Raw genomic sequence first — 17,092 nt, 5'->3', positions numbered from 1 at the left:
CTGAAAGCATTTTCCTTTTCTTTGGATGCTGCTCTATTTAATAGACTGTAAGTCATTAGGACTTATTTTTCTTAAAGAGTTTGCATTATTTTGGATAGTCTCAGTTATTTTGTAGTCAGTGTCTTCTGTAGCCAGAGAAGAAAAATACAGAGCTCGTCTACTAGCTTTGCCTTTACTTTGATATTTAATAGTTAATATTTTGTGGTAAGTTAAGAGAGTTTCTATAACGTGGCACTTCTTAAAAGTAGTAATAAACTTCAGCCAACTTCTTCTTTTTAAGTAAAACTTCCAGAGTTCTTCAACTGAATCCATTCTCCTTAATAATCATCTGGTCTTGACAATAAATATGTCACCAAAGTTAGTTATTTTTTTTTTTTTTTCAAAAAGAGAGATGGAAATCAACTCAGATTTTTTTTTCATTGTTGCTAGCCTGTAAAAGAAATTGGAAAAATTAAAATTTGCAAAGAAATGTTCCTTTGTAGCTTATACAGTGAAGTAGGGTGGGTAAGAGTTTGTCAGGTAACTGATTATTCAGAAATGAGAAGTTATTCAGCGTTTAACTGCATCGCTTACTGTTTTCTTCATCATGGAAAAGAATAAAATGTGGTAACAATTTTCTGTGTTTGGACTGCTGCCTCACATAATTGGGAACAACAGAGCTAAAGCCTTGATTTTGGTGAAATGCTTAGTCTGCGTGTTGGATTAAAATGTGTGCAACAAATCACTCTGATTCTATAATAATTTTTTTAAACTTCTTTTATTTTATTACTGTAATGTTATTACTTTTCAGTTACAGACTTCAAGAACTGTGTCAGTTGCAAGAACAAAATTGGCATGAAAATAGTTGTGTATTTGTTCCTGAAAATGGATTGCCAAAATACTTCTGAAAATGGTCAGCCTGAATTGTTCTGTACATCAAATGCAACTGATGATGTTAGTCTCACTAGGCTAGTAAGCTGTTATTCAAAAGTCCTGTTCTTTAACCAGTATCCTAGGAAGACTAGGTAGTATTTGCTAGATATGCATGTTAAACAGATCAGTTGTGCAGAAATCGATTTTTGAAGCAGCTTATGGAATGGAAAATAAATTTGGGCTGAAATGTGCCAGCCAGTCAATATAGGAGAAAAGTTCGTAAAAAGGGAGAGGAAAACATGCAGAAATGGGGTCATCAGGATCATGAATTAGAAGATAATATTCCTGGGGCTGCAATATATGAGGAAGTAACTAACTTTTGTGGCTAATAAAGCTTAAGGAGTTATGATACCAGTGGAAGTTATTTATTGTAAGTGTTAGATATGCTTCCATGGATGTCTTTTCCTCTTGTTAAAATAATGAGAGGCAACTTGGAGCTGAGATCTGTCCACAGCACAGCTGTGGTATTTTGAGACATTTCTGCTGCCACATTTATACCTCTGCCAGAAACTGCCTGAGTGGTTGCACTCTGAATCCCCAGTTCCAGTGACATTTTAGCACTAGCCAGTGTTAAATCTCTGCAGCTGAAGCTCTGTGCTGCTCTATGTGCTGAAGCAGCTGGGAATGAATTTTGTTAGTGTGTGAAGCCATCTCTGGCACTGGCAGAACTGGCATCATGGTCATTTCATCACACCACAGCTAAACCCTACCAAACCTGTTTTAGGCACTCTAAGAAATGAGTTTTAAAATATTTACAAAGTTTTGTTTTCTTTCCTTCCGAACACCCTCTGATATCTTTGCCATGTACTTTCCAATGATAACACATTGGGATCTGAGTGGGGTGAGTAATGTTGTCTGGCTGTGGGCAGGAGAGGATAAGGAGTGCTTAACCATGAGTAACTATTAAAGGAAATGGCCCGTGTGGAAAAAAAGAGTTGTTGTGATTGGATGCATTTATAAACGAGCCTTTCAGTGTCACCTGTGGACAGAGAATTATTGTGTCTAACTTTTTAAGTGGTTGGAAGTCAGTGCACTGAGCAAACATTTGAATGTTGTGTTGTGTGTCTGGGTCTTGATTCAGTCCATGGAAGTGAGCTGTGTGACATGTCCCCTAGCAGGAAAGACAGAAGTTATCCTATGGGTTCCCAGCATGGCCATTCACTTTTCTGACCAGCCTTTAAAAGCCCTGATGTCCTGCATGCAAAACATGATTTCATAATAGCATAAAATCAGTTGTAAAGGGGGACATTTTGCAAGTGAAAAGGGAATTACAAGCACATTGTCCCTTCTCTGTTTCTCTGGTACAGTGGCAAACACAGGTTTGCATTAATCTTTTGGGAGGGAAATGGGTGCAAAGTGTTTTGTTCTTTTTGTCCTTATCAGGAGATTTTATGGTGTCTGAAAATACCCAGAGTCACTTTGAAGGACATCTGGAAACTGAGGCTGAAGTGCTAAAGCTTTGTGTTCTGTAACTCCGTGCTATGGTGGTGCTTGCTGCTACATTCAGCTTGGTTGTGCTGTGCTCTTGTCTAAGTTCAAGATTCTGTAATTATTGGAATTTTACAGAAAAAATTCTAATTAATGGCACAGCAGATCCTGTCTTCTGAAATGAGGCATATGGTGGTTTTCTCCATCATCTTTAAATGTATTGCAACCTTCTCTGAAGAGGGTCAAATGATTGCAGTACAGTGAAACATAGGGTTATAGAATCTGTATTTTTCCATTAACAATATAGTTGTTTGTATAGTCATTTTTTTTTTAACACTGACTTTATCCCTGCTGCAAAAACATAATTTTCTTGATGTTATTCTTAGTGGTGATATTTAAGTAGATACATTCAGAGTTTATTTCTCCCCTGTTAATTTTTCCCATATATGTGTCCAACCACTGGACATTTTTGGATACTCTTGGAAATCCCATTATCTGTTTTTCCAGTCCAAATTCTGCTTTTTCTGATCTAAAAACTGTGGTTTAGGCAAATTTTCCCCCCGCCGTAATTGAGGTGTGTTATCTTTCCTTATATATAGCATTCTTGACACCTGCCATCCCAGGCCTGGGAAAGATGGAAGCTTAGTTTCTAATAAAGTTCCTGCCCCCAGTGGCAGAGTGCTGCATTTTAATTATCTGTTTTGTTTTTGTGCTTTTCCTCCTTGTAACTAAATGGTTACTAGTTCTTGCTCCATTTAACTTTTCTGTTTGCACTTTAAGAATGCCATTGAAAAATGGAATTGCTATTAATTTATTTTTTTTTCCTTCTCATTATAAATACACATTTCGGATGCTTGAGAAAAAACAGTTGATATTTGCCTGAAGTCATAAACTGTGTTAAAAGGTTTCTGCTACTTGAAACTCAGACCACCAACCTTTTAGCTGGCATTATTCTTAGGCTGCATGGGATCAGTTTCCAAAAGAGCATTCTTGGCTACAAATAGTTGCCAATCTCTTCTCTGTTGCCTGGCCAAGCCATGGCACAGGCTGTCAAGTGCAGTGGGTCACACTTGAGCAGTGCTGAGTGGGCTTTGTAGAGATGAGATTGTGCTTCTGCCTTGTGCAGTCTCACCTCCGACATTCCTCTTTCATCCCCAGCTGGTAAGAAGACCCCAAACAATTCACACCATCAAACAGCAGAAGTAAAAACACTGCTAGGCAGGAAAGTAACTTGTACTAAAGATTGGCTTGCAGGTACTTCACTTGCCTTAGAGATCTTTCTGACCTTTCTTTTGTTATTTGTTTGTTAATGGAATATTCGTTTATTTCCCTTTTCCCCTGTACTAAAGAAAGGGAAAGTTTCCAGTTTATGTTGCTCAGGGTGGTTTCATTTACATGGCAGTCTTGGCTGGATTTGGGGGTTCATGAAGAATTTAGCCATGTGAAGTACAGAGAGTGAGGAGGGATCACTCTGGGTGATCTGCTCTGGGTTTCTGGGTTTCCTGCTCAGCCAGGGTGCAGCACAAGGCACTGTCTGAGCTCTGCATGCACAGCACTCATTTTACCATTAGCCATTTCTTTAAGGTGACAAGAGATGTCATTTTCCTGGTTTCAGTAATGAGATCTTGATCATCAGAAGATAAATGCTGGCTTGCTAGGGTCCTTTGACCTTTGCACCCATTCAGTTTCCAATTACTTTAACAGGGATGGGGCAGTCTGTCAACCTCCCTAGCAGGTGGTTATCAATTTGCAAAACCAGGCTGTTACTTGGAAACATCAGGAACTCTTTATAGGCAATTTATAAGGAACAAATCTTTAAAGAAATAGTGACCAGAATTTCATACTTATCCTTTTACTGGCATAATTGTTTAATCTGGGTTTCATGAGTTCAGTTTGGTTTTGTTTGTTTGTTTAAATCTTTATTTTTACATTAAATACTATATTGTGTTTGAAAACAAGCAGAGGTTAACATGAACTGAGGACTTAAGATGTGTATCTTGTGTAGAAAGCCTTGCATTATACTGGTGCTCTGAGTCTCTTTGGTGCTGTCCAGCAATACTTGGAACAATTATCATTATTTATTGCTGTGCTTGGTTTTGATCAAAGGCTGCCAGTACTACATATTTCAGCAGCCTCTCTGGTGCTTTTAGGAACATAAAGGATCTTTTGAGAAGATAACTGAAATTATTTGATGATTGTGCCTGAAACAGGAATGAGCTCTAGATCAAAATGCAACTTGATTCTTTCCTGCGAACTTAATAATCTGGATTCTTACATGCTGTAAAGCAGCCTTGTTCTATTTTCCTCCTGCTCTTTTTGGCAGTATATAAACTTAATGTGGTTTTACAGTTTCTGCTGTCTTCTCGGTTGTCTGAGGTTCCTTGTGGAATTATTCCTTATCAGAATAGTTAAGATGTGAAGAAGCAGATAAAGTTGTTAGATAACCGTGACTAATGCTTTAGTGAGGGCTTCTTGCATGTGCTGAAATTTGCATTAGAAGTGACTTAACACATTTGAATTATCAGTTGAACATCTTTAAAAAATCATTTCACTGAAGTATTTTCAAGTCTCAATGTTCTTCAGTTAAAATGAAATTAGCTCTGGAAAAAAACCCAAACAAACTCTCTAATAGCTTTTCTGGCTAAGGTTTTCCCCATTCTTTCCCTGTAAGTTTTCAGCTCCTGACTGATCACTTGGAACCCTGTGTTTGAGCTATACTCATTGAAGTAATCTCAAATGACACAAATGTATGAGGAAACTGTTGTTAAAGTACAAGGACTTGTGTTTTAAATTTTTATCCCAAGTTGGTGCCTTGTAGCATAGACCATAGGGTTTACTGCATCTTCTGAGATCTGCATAATTCCTAAAATAAAACACCTTCAAGGACAATGGTGTTATTCAAGGAAATCTGTTGATATGTGATCCTATTCTCTTTTTGTTTTGCCATGGTATTAGTGGAATCCCATTTCCTTCTTGTAGGCGTTTATCTTGTAATGTGTTAAAAAATCTTAAAATGTCTATTAAGAACGCTTTTAAGTTTAGAACTCTTTTATTAAGCATCTGTACAAAAAATGCACTTGAAGTGTGGATTTCTCTCTGGGCACAAACATGCAAACGGTCTTGTATTTTCTGGCCTTTAGAATTCTCCATTAAGAATGCAAAAGAAAATCTTACTTCTGAAAAGGTGAAAGTTTGTATTTGAGAAAATAGAAGGAAAGTTGTACCCAGCAGAGAACTCAGTATTAAGGATAGAACTTATCAAGGCAAACAGTTAAGGGGAAACAAAGTCTATAATCCTCCATACTAAAGTGCTGTGAACTTGAATAATAATAAATAGGAATGGTTTTGAGTGCATATTTGACCTACTTCTTGTTACTAAAAGCTCGTGTAAAGATCTGCATGATTATGAAATAGGCTTCATTGGGTTCACCATATTTCTAAGTCACATCAGCCACTACCGGGTCATTTATAGATTGAAAGCAAACAATTGTAAATGCTGATCCATTCATATTCTACTATAAAATACAAGATAGATTATTCACCACAGTCTGACGCATGCTTCCCACTGCAACAGAGAACAAAATGAGTCTTTTTTTAAACCAGCTATATATAAACAGCATAGGGAAAATTTACAATGAGGCATTTCATTCTGAGGAGGTACACTGGAGATTTCCTGTTGCTGACACAAAACTGTGGTGTCACCAAAGAAATTGTCATTTATTGTTTTAATATTAGGAGTTTTATAATGGGAGTTTTGCATACAGTAAAGCAGATAGCACTTTTAGACCTCAGCTTGTTCAAGGGTGAAGAATTGCTCTTGGAACTAAAATTGTATTCATTTGAGTGCTTAGGGAATAGGATAAAGCTAGTAATTTGGTAATTTTGGTTTTGTACTACAAGCATCCAGAGCTGCATGTCTGCAATGAGAAATGAGAAATAGGGCAATGTGAGTTTTGACAAAAGCAAACCAGACCTGTCTTACTGGAAAATGAAAGCAGTTACAAAAATGCTTAAAGGTGGGGGAAAAAATAATACAAGTTCTAGTTTGGGAAATTAGTTTGGAAAGTGAAGGGACAAAATGAAAAATACCAAGCCAAAAATAGGTTGAAGTGATGAAAAGGAATTAAGTAATGAAAGGAAAGAGAGGCTGTCAGAGATTCTGAAGCATTTCATGATGAGGCTGACAGAATGGCTAGGGATGGAGAAGTGTTCAGTAAATGTAGCTGTACTCTTTGGAGGAGACAGGACTGAAATCTTGTATTTGCAATCTGGTAGAATTTCAGAATGACATTAAATAGCAGTAATTACATTTATATTTTTAAAATGTTAGTCCAGCTAACCAACGCCAGCAAGACTGAAAAGAACTAGCTATAGGCCTTTCATATCATGCACATGAGTTCTTCATAAATCTGGAAATACAGGACAAATTTCCAGAGTCTAGAACAAAATTACTCTTGTTCCATTATTTTAAAAGCTGAAGAGGTGATGTTTAGCTCTTTAAAAGAGACCTCTTTTAAAAGCTGAAGAGGTCTTTTATAACCTAAGATAGGTTATAAGATAGAAGATAAGTTTTAGTTAGTTTAGAAGATAAGATGGGTTTTAAGATAGAAGAGCAACTATGTGATACGTAAGTAATGAAGAATAATGAAGAATCGTTTAGTACATGTTTATCAGAAATAATTCTTCCAGAGTAACTAAACATCCTTTCATGGAAGTTCATGTTTAATTGATGGTGATAGTAGTAACAGTATAGCATGACTGTATATCTTACAGGGCTTCTGTAAGCTGTTTTATTTATTATATCAAAGAGTGGCTTGATTAATCAGCAGAATTATAGCATAAGGACACAGAATCCCTGGACTGGAACTAAGGTCAATGTTAAAAAAAAGTTTCAAGAGGCACCTGGTGGAGGGAGATGGGGCAGATAGGAAAGGCATCTGTTCTCACTTCTGTCTTATTTAACACTATCAGTGGTTAAGACAAAAAATTATTGTTAATAAAATTTGGAAGTGGCAGGAAAATAGGAGGAATTTATAATACCATGGTTACAAGGCAGCATGAATTACTTTGTGATTTTGGCTGAGGCACCTGGTAACTATTTCAGTACAGACAAACATCAGGTTCATAATTATCTGGCTGCACTTACAGGATGCTGGACTCTGTCCTGCTGGACCATAACAGAAAAACATTTTAGGGTCACTGGTGAAGGATTAACTGGAGTGTGCACCCCGGATGTACGGGAGACAGCAAAAATTGGCAGTACACTGTTTGGTTATTGCCCTTGGAGAATGGAACAAAATAAAACCTACTAGTATTTTATTAAAATCTTAGCTTAATTCTGTCTGTTGGCTAAGTGGCCTGACCTGCCATAACCAAATCAAAGCAGATGTGTTCCACATGCCCTTCATTCAGCTGTAGGCACAATTTACCCAGATATACCACATATTGATACAGCATATGCCTGAACAAAAGGGAAAACTCTTATCAGAGGACTTCCTGCAGACTGTATCCCCTTCCCGTGAGACTCATTTGAGACCAACGCTCATGGAAAGTAATGTATTTTAACTACTTTATCAGTTTTACTTCATTATTTAAAACAAACTGATGAAAATACGGGAGATTAAACCAAACAGCAAAGAGACTTGCAGAACGTTAAGTGTGTAATAATGCTGGTAAAATATTTGTGATGTATGTATAGAGCTGCTTGTTTTCAGTGCATTTGAATGAGAAGAAAACTCAAGAAAAATCACCTGCAGAGCATGGTTAAGTCAATTTATTAAGTCAATTGCTGGGCAATTTATGTGCAGATTTGCCTGTATGTGGTGTTGCTTTGCTTTCTTATGATTTGTTGTGATGCTGATTCCCTCTTTTCTCTTTGCCACAGATTACCGGACCGGCCCTTGCTTCACTCTGATAACCAACCAGATGTGCCAGGGACAGCTCAGTGGAATTGTCTGCACAAAAACCCTTTGCTGTGCAACAGTTGGGAGAGCCTGGGGCCACCCCTGTGAGATGTGTCCTGCTCAGCCCCACCCCTGCCGCCGGGGCTTCATTCCAAACATTCGAACTGGGGCCTGTCAAGGTAAATTAGCAGCAAAGCTTCCCCAAAAGCTGCTGAAATTGTTACTGGATTAATCTTAATTGAGTTACACTGCTGTGAATAACCTGTCCTAAGCCATTCTCGGCTATACCTGTGAAGAATGGAAAAACATTGTCAAATGCATTACTTCATGAATCAGTTGAGTGCCTGATGCTCAAGTGAGTACTTTAGTAATTTAGGTCATGTGAGAGGAGCCAGCACCTTAATGAATTTCTCACTGCCAGCAACTCTTTCCCTTGGTTCTGTAATGGTGTTTTTCTGTGCATATCACTTGATCATTCCGTGGAAGAATTTATTGTGTTTCGAAAAGCACTCAAAACACGTGGAAATCAATCTGTGGTGGCTGGGTTTTTTTTACCTAAAATTTGTAGCTTTTGGTTTCATCTTGGGTGTCTTACGTCCTGAACTACACTGCTTTGACCTAGAGAAAAGTGCATGTTGTGCCATTTGAAATGCCCTATTATATATTTTAAACAGTTTTGGAAATGCATTTGCATTTGTTTCAAATAATAAAATCTGCCCAGATGTTGCTTACTTCTTTCAGAACATGCCTTACCAGAGAAAGTCCTTACACTGCTTTTGGCTTTTATTCTAATAGTTCCAGCTGTATAAATTCTTTTATTGTCTGGATGTCTGGCAGGAAACAGGAGAATGTTAACAGGGGCAGCTATGTATTAAACTGATGTGGATTATACATTCCCAGGGCCGTATCTTTAGGGCTAGTTTATTTCAATCTGTCTAAAATTTTTTAATAAGATACTGTATTTTTGAAAATAGGGGAGATAAAGATTATAAATATATGAGTAATTTTATTTAATAATGACATTCCTGTGAAGGACATCAAGGCATTCCATTGCAGTAAAAATGTAGATACCCTCTCTCACAGGACAAGACAAAGCTGGTGCAAAGGTCAGAAGTACATTGTGCAGAAATCTGTGAATCAAGGTTCTGGACACTTCTGAAATCCTATGTGCATAAATATGTGGCCCACACCCCTGAACTCATGCCACACCTAGTCATATCCCTCTTGTTTATATCATGAAAAAGCTGCAGTGACCTCTCCGATGGGTTTGTGCAGCTTGGTATAAGGCTACTTATGCTTTTTGCACTTCTCTCAGCATGCAGCTACATTTATGCTGGTCTGTATGAAGTGCCAACACAGTTTTGGCCCTGTTTGACTTGTACTTTTCATTTTTCCCTTTTCTTGTAATGTGTTCATAATTTATACAGATCTTCTATGCAACCACACATTAGCTTTATTTTTCATGCAATTGTACCAAATCCAGTCCTTTTGAAATCAGATAACAGCCATTCAGACTGAAGACATTTCAGGGATTTTACATCCATAGTCAATCTAAATAAAGAAAAACAGGTTAAATAAAATCCAGGTTCTCTGGAGAAGAAAAAACCCAACATTATTGTGTGGAGAAGTCAGAAAAATAGAACTGAAGGGAGGGCAAGTTTAATTTAAAAAATTAATAGCATATCACAGCCCACAGTTTGACTTTGTCTGGTCAAAAGGTAAATTAATATCACAGCTGAGATTTTTAACGACAAAAGGAGGAAAAGGAAAAGCCAAAAGGTGGAATTTTGAAATAGACTTTTGAGGCAGAAGCATGACTTCTATTTTTTTTTTTTTTTTCAGACAGTACAGTTCCATGAAGTCTGGCTGATAACTGTTATTAAAACACAGCTTTTTGCTGTAGCTTGGGTGCCAGCAGCAATGTGGTGCTGCTGAGACTGTCCTAGTGCTCCCTGCCTCCCAGCACAGTGGTTGCTCAGGGTCAGCACTGCTCTGGCTCTGCTGCTGCACCTCCTGACCTGTTCAGTCCAGGCAGGGATCTTTACATGGAGCTCTGCAAAGTGGTACAGATGCTCCCCTTGCCATTGCTGAAGCTTCCTACTTGTTGCTTCCAGGAAAGTTGCCTCTTGGCCTTTTGTACAGATGCGATACTTGGTTTTTCAGAATCCAGGACACATTACAGATGGCTCTCTAGGATTTATAAAGGGAGATTTGAAGGACTTCTCTCCTTCAGCTTGTGTCCCTGTGTTGAAATCAATCCTAGCATCAATCCCAGGGATTCAAGAAATTGTGTTTTAGCAGCAGCAGCTGGTGCTCCTCTGGGAAGTGGTGGAAGCACAGGCACTTGGGTTGGAGGGTGGTGAGTGCTCTGTTTGCTTCTGAAGGACGGGGCACAGCAGACACAGGGCAGCCCCTGGGGACTGGGAGCCAAACCTCCAACGTCTCCTATTGCAGTGCCACTCCTCCTTCAGTCTCTTTTTATTTGTTACTAAGCTGTAGCAACACTTCTGCAGCTAAGTGACGACACATGTTGTGCTAAAACAGCTGTGAGGCCAAAAACTGGGGCCTCTTGAAAATGTTTGTCTTGAGCTTCCTACCTAGCCTGTGATATCATCTTGTTTCATTTTCTTAACTGACAAAGTTAAAAGGAAAGAGAGAGAAATAAAAGGGAAAAAACCTTCAAATTTATGAATGTCTAAGCAGATCATTAATAATTCCTCCTGAGACATTAATTGTGACTATGAAACTCCTTGAGTCAAATCCTTAATCTTAAGGTCATTGGTGTTTATCTTACTAGAGTGATGAGTGTAATAATTTCCATCAGTAATAACCATGCAATTCCCCATGGCTCTCCATGAGGCCCCCTCCATGCACATTGCACACTGCTCCTCTGTGCCTTCCCATCCCTGCACTGGTGAGCTATGTATGGACTGTGTGGACTTGCCAAGATTTTCCAAGGGGCAAGTGAATTTGGGTTCCTAGATTCAGATATTTTATAAAGAACCTGGTTTTGACAGGTTGTGTTCTGTGCACATCATTCCCCAGATGTTTTGGAAAAACAGTACAATGGAAGTTATATGTTTAATGTCTATAACAATAATAACCATGTGATTTCTTGCAGAAAATATTTAGAGTACTGTACTTAATCAAACTTTGCAGAGACTAATTAAAAAATTACTGTCTGTCTTCACAAGCAAGTATCATAATATTATGATGGGTTAAGAATGGATTTAGGCATATTTACTTTAATTTGAGTAGACAAATTATTATGTCTGTGCTTGAGAAATGAATTAAAAATAGGTGTTTTTTCCTTTTTTATATGATAGATGTGGATGAATGCCAAGCCATCCCTGGGATCTGTCAAGGGGGAAATTGCATTAATACTGTTGGATCTTTTGAGTGCAAATGCCCAGCTGGACACAAGTTTAATGAAGTGACACAAAAATGTGATGGTAAGAAACTTTAGAATTTTCTACTAGAACCAAAGGAGGGGAAAGTTTCCTTTTTGGATCCAATTTTGTTTAGAAGTTTGTAACAAACATTCCACTGTCTTTTGCCTTGGATGTACCAAGAGTATCTTTCACAACAAATATTGGTCCTTGCTCCTTCTAAACCTAAATAATAAATATTGGCTCTCCAGCCTTTTCCAGCCTTTTATTCATGTAACATTTAACAGAGTTTAAGGTACCTCTGAAACAAATTCAACATCAAAACTAAAAATATTTTTAAATAAATTGTTGCTTTAGAAATGCTTGAGGCACACATCTCTGTGTAGATCTTTTAACCAAAAGGTATTTATGACTAGAAGGGTCAACACATTCCAACATACGCAGGTGAACTGTTTATAACACTAGTGAGAGTTTGACACTGCTCAGTGAAGGGTACAGGACTATACTCTAAACTCTTCCTTACAGTTGCAGGTGTTAAAAGAGGTCAAACACTTTACCTTTTCTTATTGGTCATCCTATTTTGGAAGTACAACATGTGCTAGATACAGTGTGGAAAATTGCAGTGTTTATTTATGAAACCTTACTAATTTTTAACTGTGATTTGAAACTATTGGTTTTTTCTACAATACAATAATTAAGCATGAATGTCTCATTGGCTTTAAGATAATTTTGTATACCAAAGGAACATGTGTCAATTTCACAGTTTTGATTCATCTTCTTTACTGTGAAGTCCAGATAATTTTAAAACTCTTGCAGCTGGTTCTCCTTTCATTCATCAGATAAAAATAAATGTCAGTAGGCATGTTTCATAAGTGGTTAGTGATTCTGGAGTGACAACTTAGAATGTCGTAAAGGTGTGTGATTTTGAGAGTGACCCTTTCTTGCATCAAGAGTCTTTAAGGAATTTTTAATTTTGCAAGAATCACTCTTTCAAAAGAAAAATCCATATTTCAAGAAAAATGTTATAATTTAATTGGGAAAGCAGTTTCAGAGGAGTTTGTACATAGAATGGTTTCGGCAGAAAGTTTAAAGTAGAACACTGCAAGTGTTTGCTTCTGAAGTACCAAGAATGTGGTGAAGAGGAAAGTCTGAACATGTGCCTTGTTCATTAGTAGTACCTGAAAAGATGAGAGCTGTTGGCTTGCACAGACAGCATTCTATAAACATGTCTACAGTAGTTTTCAATTGCTGAATCAAAAAAGCCCAAGCACAGAACAAAAAAACCTAAACCACCACCGTCATTGGAGTCTGCTCTTGGTAATTGTTGACAGGCTTGGACTGAAGAACCTGGGATAGCTTGGTTCATTCCCAAATCCTGCCACAAATTTCTTGCCCTATCTTGTGAAATCCCTTTGGTGTGACCTCCTGGCTGCCAAGATGGGATGAGGTTTTCCCTTTTCAATTCCACACCTGTAAAGGTTTGAGCCTCAGCACACAGCAACTTACTTTCATCCCATCTTCATATTACATGTACAAAGCAACTTCTGCTAAAGCTGTGTAGATATTAATCAAATTCAAAAGATTAAAAGAACCCCCCTTATGCCAGTGGCATGAAATATGATGGTGATTCAAGACTTAGGCAGATATTCCTGAAACAACACAATATCCATTCTGTTTTTCTTAGCTATCCTTCTGAGATTTAAGTTGAAATCTCCAATATAAGAAAAGGTATTTGTCTTATAGTAATTAACTGTAATTAATTCTAATATGCAATAACTGACATATCATCATCACTTGGTTTAAATTCCTATCCAGCAAGCAGGACTTCTGGCAGCTGCAACGTGTCCTTAGTCACTGATTTAGTAGAACTGGGAGCTGCTTGCTGAATGACCAGTACTGTTTTTGCAGTGAGTCCCCATTAAAGTAAGATCATGATAGAAGTCATAAGGTACAGTGAGACAACACGACAAGATGGGAAATGAGGTGTGTTGGCTGAAGCTCTCTTTATTAGCTAACATAGAGGATGGTAAACTGTATTTTAAGTGCTACATTATTTCACTGCTTCATATCAGCATTCCTCTTCCAGTTGCATTAATGCTTGAGGTAAATACTTTTTTGTGGTGATGGAAGGGAGTAACTTTTCCTGAAGTGACATTTGTGAGCACACAGAGTTTACTTACCTGTCTGAAACTGGCATACCTAACAATGACAATGTTGCTTATATGTATGTCAACACTAATATAAATAGTGAAATACTGTTTGGGTTAGGCTCAACCCTAAAATAAAGAGTGATGACTTTGCTTTTAAAAAGGTCTGACTATATAAACAGTGGCAACACTAACTTTAAGATAAACATTGGTGAATTTGAGTCAGAAAATGCTTGAATCTGATCCATTTACGACTGCATTTTTCTCTGTTAATTAAGGGCTCTATTCAAACCAAAATTCAATTTCCACATTTTTTGTCACTGAGACTTTTGGGACTCCTGTGGTGTATAATCCTGAAGCAGGAGCCAGAAGTCTCTTAGCAGTGCTCCCAGGGCATTTGGACTTGAGGCTTTGGCAACACCCTTGAAGTAGCACTGAAGAAAAAGTCACACCCCTCTCACACACCCAAGTGAGGAATGCAACCCACATCACGACAGTCAGCAAGATGCTGGGGTGGAATGTGTGCACTGGGATCCCAATGCTCTGCACCAGTGAGGATGGGTTGGCCTGTAAGGTCTCCTTATCTGTATGCCACCCTTTCCCTGTCCCTCCACTCTTTTCCTGCCAAGCAAGGGGTCACAAAGGTATTAGAGGATTCAGTGGTTTACCTAGGGAAGTGGGATGAGTAATTCATAATTTTTATTTTGCTGAATTTTTGTATTGCCATCTTTGCAGTAGAAGAGAGATCCTTTCTACTCTCTATAATGCTCATTAACAGTCCTATGGGACTTTGGGTGTTCCCCCATCTGTTGAGGCTAAATTCCAATTTAGGCGTTACATTTAAATTCCTCCAATCGTTTTTAATGACTATGGTATTATTCACTCTTTGCCTTGGCGTGTTGGGTGGTGTTGCAGTATTTCATCTCAGAAATTCTTGTGGTTGGTGAAATCATTATTACAGCCATGTGTCTATCTGTTTGTAGATCTCTGGAGGAGAGGTCGGACAGAGTCCTGTTATGCCATTATTTCTGGCTTAATTCTCCCAGAGCAACTGAACGATGGTAGATGGCTGTGACAGGCAATTGTCATTGATCCCTCTAGAGGATAACCTCTCTTTTTGCTCTGCTTTGCTGATTCTTTTTGTAGGTACTTTGGGAAAAAAAGTGAGCTGTTTTTCAGCTCAGTTGAACTCCAGGTTCCTAGAAGATTAATGAGAGCCATGCTAAGTAGATACAGCTGCTAAGTAGATACAGGGGAGGGAGGCAAGTAACTAAACATCACGTGCAGGCTACTGATAGTAATTAAGGAGCAATTGAGGCTGACCTAAGTTGTTCTTCACACAACTGTGGATAATATAAACTTCTAGTTGTGGAAGAAACCCTTCAAGTTCCCTCTGTTTCCATGTACAGCTATGATCAGGTATTTGTTAGTGATTTTTTTCCTGCAGACTTTGAAAATTTTTCTGCATTTGATCTATGATTCTGTGTTATGTGGACTGAGATTCATTACTGGAGAAAACAATGATATGGACCTTTTAAAAGATTGCTGACAAAATCTAAGAGGAATTCTGGAAGTCTAGCTGACTTCTGCAGTAGATATTTCAGTTTCTGTCTAGAAATCTGTTGAAATTTCAGAACATTCACTTAGCAGAGATTGCCAGGAAAGGTAATTTTTGTTGCCTGCAATCATCCTGCTTTGAGCTATAATCCTGTCAGAATGCATTATTTGAACAGTGCCTAGCTGCTCAATGCTTTTATATGAGGGGTTTCCAAGAAAAACCCAAGTGCAGTAAGAAGAATGGACAATTCAGGAGGTGCTACACTTCCCTTTGAGTCAGTTTTGAACCATTGCCTCAGTATGGTGCCAGGAGGCTGTGCTGCTGGAGATGCCATAAGACATAACAGTTAAGCTCCTGATCACTATGGTCACTGCAGGTCCCGTGACAGTTTTCTTAATTCTAGTGCACAAAACTCGAAGTGGAGGAGTTACTTCCAGTTAGTAAATGCCCTCTGCAGTTCAAGATTTTAATCTATGATCACTGAGTAGTAATCTCTCTGGATTTTTGCAATTTACAGATGGAATATTTTCTTAAGTTTCACTTGTGTTTATAAGATGCCTAAAAAGATCCTGACTGAAAACTGATGATCGTGCCCAGAGTACATAAGTTAGGAGAAGTCTGAGTCTACATGGAATTTTATCATTAATACTAATTATGAAATACCTATTCTTGTGAAAGAACTAATTTAGCTAACCAGCCTCTGCTTCTCTCTTTGCCTTGAAGATATTGATGAATGCAGCACCATTCCTGGAATCTGTGATGGAGGAGAGTGTTCCAACACAGTTAGCAGTTACTTCTGCAAGTGTCCTCCAGGGTTTTATACAGCTCCTGATGGCTTAAAGTGCATAGGTGAGTAGAATCCTTTAAATAAGAATAAATAGGTCATTGATATTTATGAATATGTTTCCTTACAATAGGCAGAACTAATTTTAACATATCTCCTTGGTATTCTTGCTCTCATATTTGTCCTTTCTGTAGTCATGTTCTATTCAGCAGACATTGAGAAAAACAAATATACTTGAGAAAGAAGGTAATAATCCCAAGCAGCTTTTTGAGTTCATTTCAAGTGTTATGACCTAAGTTCTGATATTTTTCTTTAAAGAAAATAATGTAATAAGATAGATATAGGACATTTGTATCTGTTTTCATGATGCTGATGATTTGGTAGTGGTGTTCTTTCAGGCTTTCACTGTGGCAGAGAGCTGTCTTCTGAAGGCCAGACCAGGACCCAAAGAACTATGGAAATTAAATGACTGCCATTGCCCTGACAAAGTCATGAAAGAGTATTGGTAGCACTTACTGCTTCTGGGAAGCATACAGCCTGTTCTGGGGCAGATAAAGTACTCATATTTTTTGGGGTTTTTCCCCTCATTTATATGTAATAATTTCCTTTTTTCACAGCCAGTGCTGAATTTTGAGCTATTATTGACATTTTAAGATCAAATTAGAGTTTTACTTCATCAGGTTTGGCTTGTTTATCTAAAGGCTCATACACAGTTCTAGCACTGGGATTCTAGTGAACACCTTGTTTCCAGTACCTTTGGTAAAACATCATGGGGGGGAAATTGAATAAACCACAACAACTGCACAGGAAAAAAATACCAAATGGTATTGGCTTCCCCAAGAGATCTGGAAATAATTTGGATTATGATTCATTGGAATGGTGCTATTCTATCTCTGCAGGTTAGGAGACATTACCTGTATTTCTCCCATTCTCAAGAACAGCATTTTGGTAGATTGGATCCATAATATACA

General features: G+C 38.0%; 1 protein-coding gene across 1 annotated transcript in view; it reads left to right on the top strand.

Moving 5' to 3' along the window:
- Positions 1-17,092, top strand: part of FBN1 (fibrillin 1) — a 143,403-nt gene that overhangs the window by 42,001 nt on the left and 84,310 nt on the right. Inside the window, exons 7-9 of the mRNA XM_030456759.1 lie at positions 8,225-8,422; positions 11,570-11,695; positions 16,061-16,186. Of these exons, the coding sequence (XP_030312619.1) occupies positions 8,225-8,422; positions 11,570-11,695; positions 16,061-16,186 (450 nt within the window). The remainder of the gene's footprint in view (positions 1-8,224; positions 8,423-11,569; positions 11,696-16,060; positions 16,187-17,092) is intronic.

Source organism: Calypte anna, chromosome 10 (assembly GCF_003957555.1).
Source record: "Calypte anna isolate BGI_N300 chromosome 10, bCalAnn1_v1.p, whole genome shotgun sequence".
Lineage (NCBI taxonomy): Eukaryota > Metazoa > Chordata > Aves > Apodiformes > Trochilidae > Calypte > Calypte anna.
The sequence above is the reverse complement of the archived record's forward strand: the minus strand, read 5'-3'. Positions and strand labels throughout refer to the sequence as shown.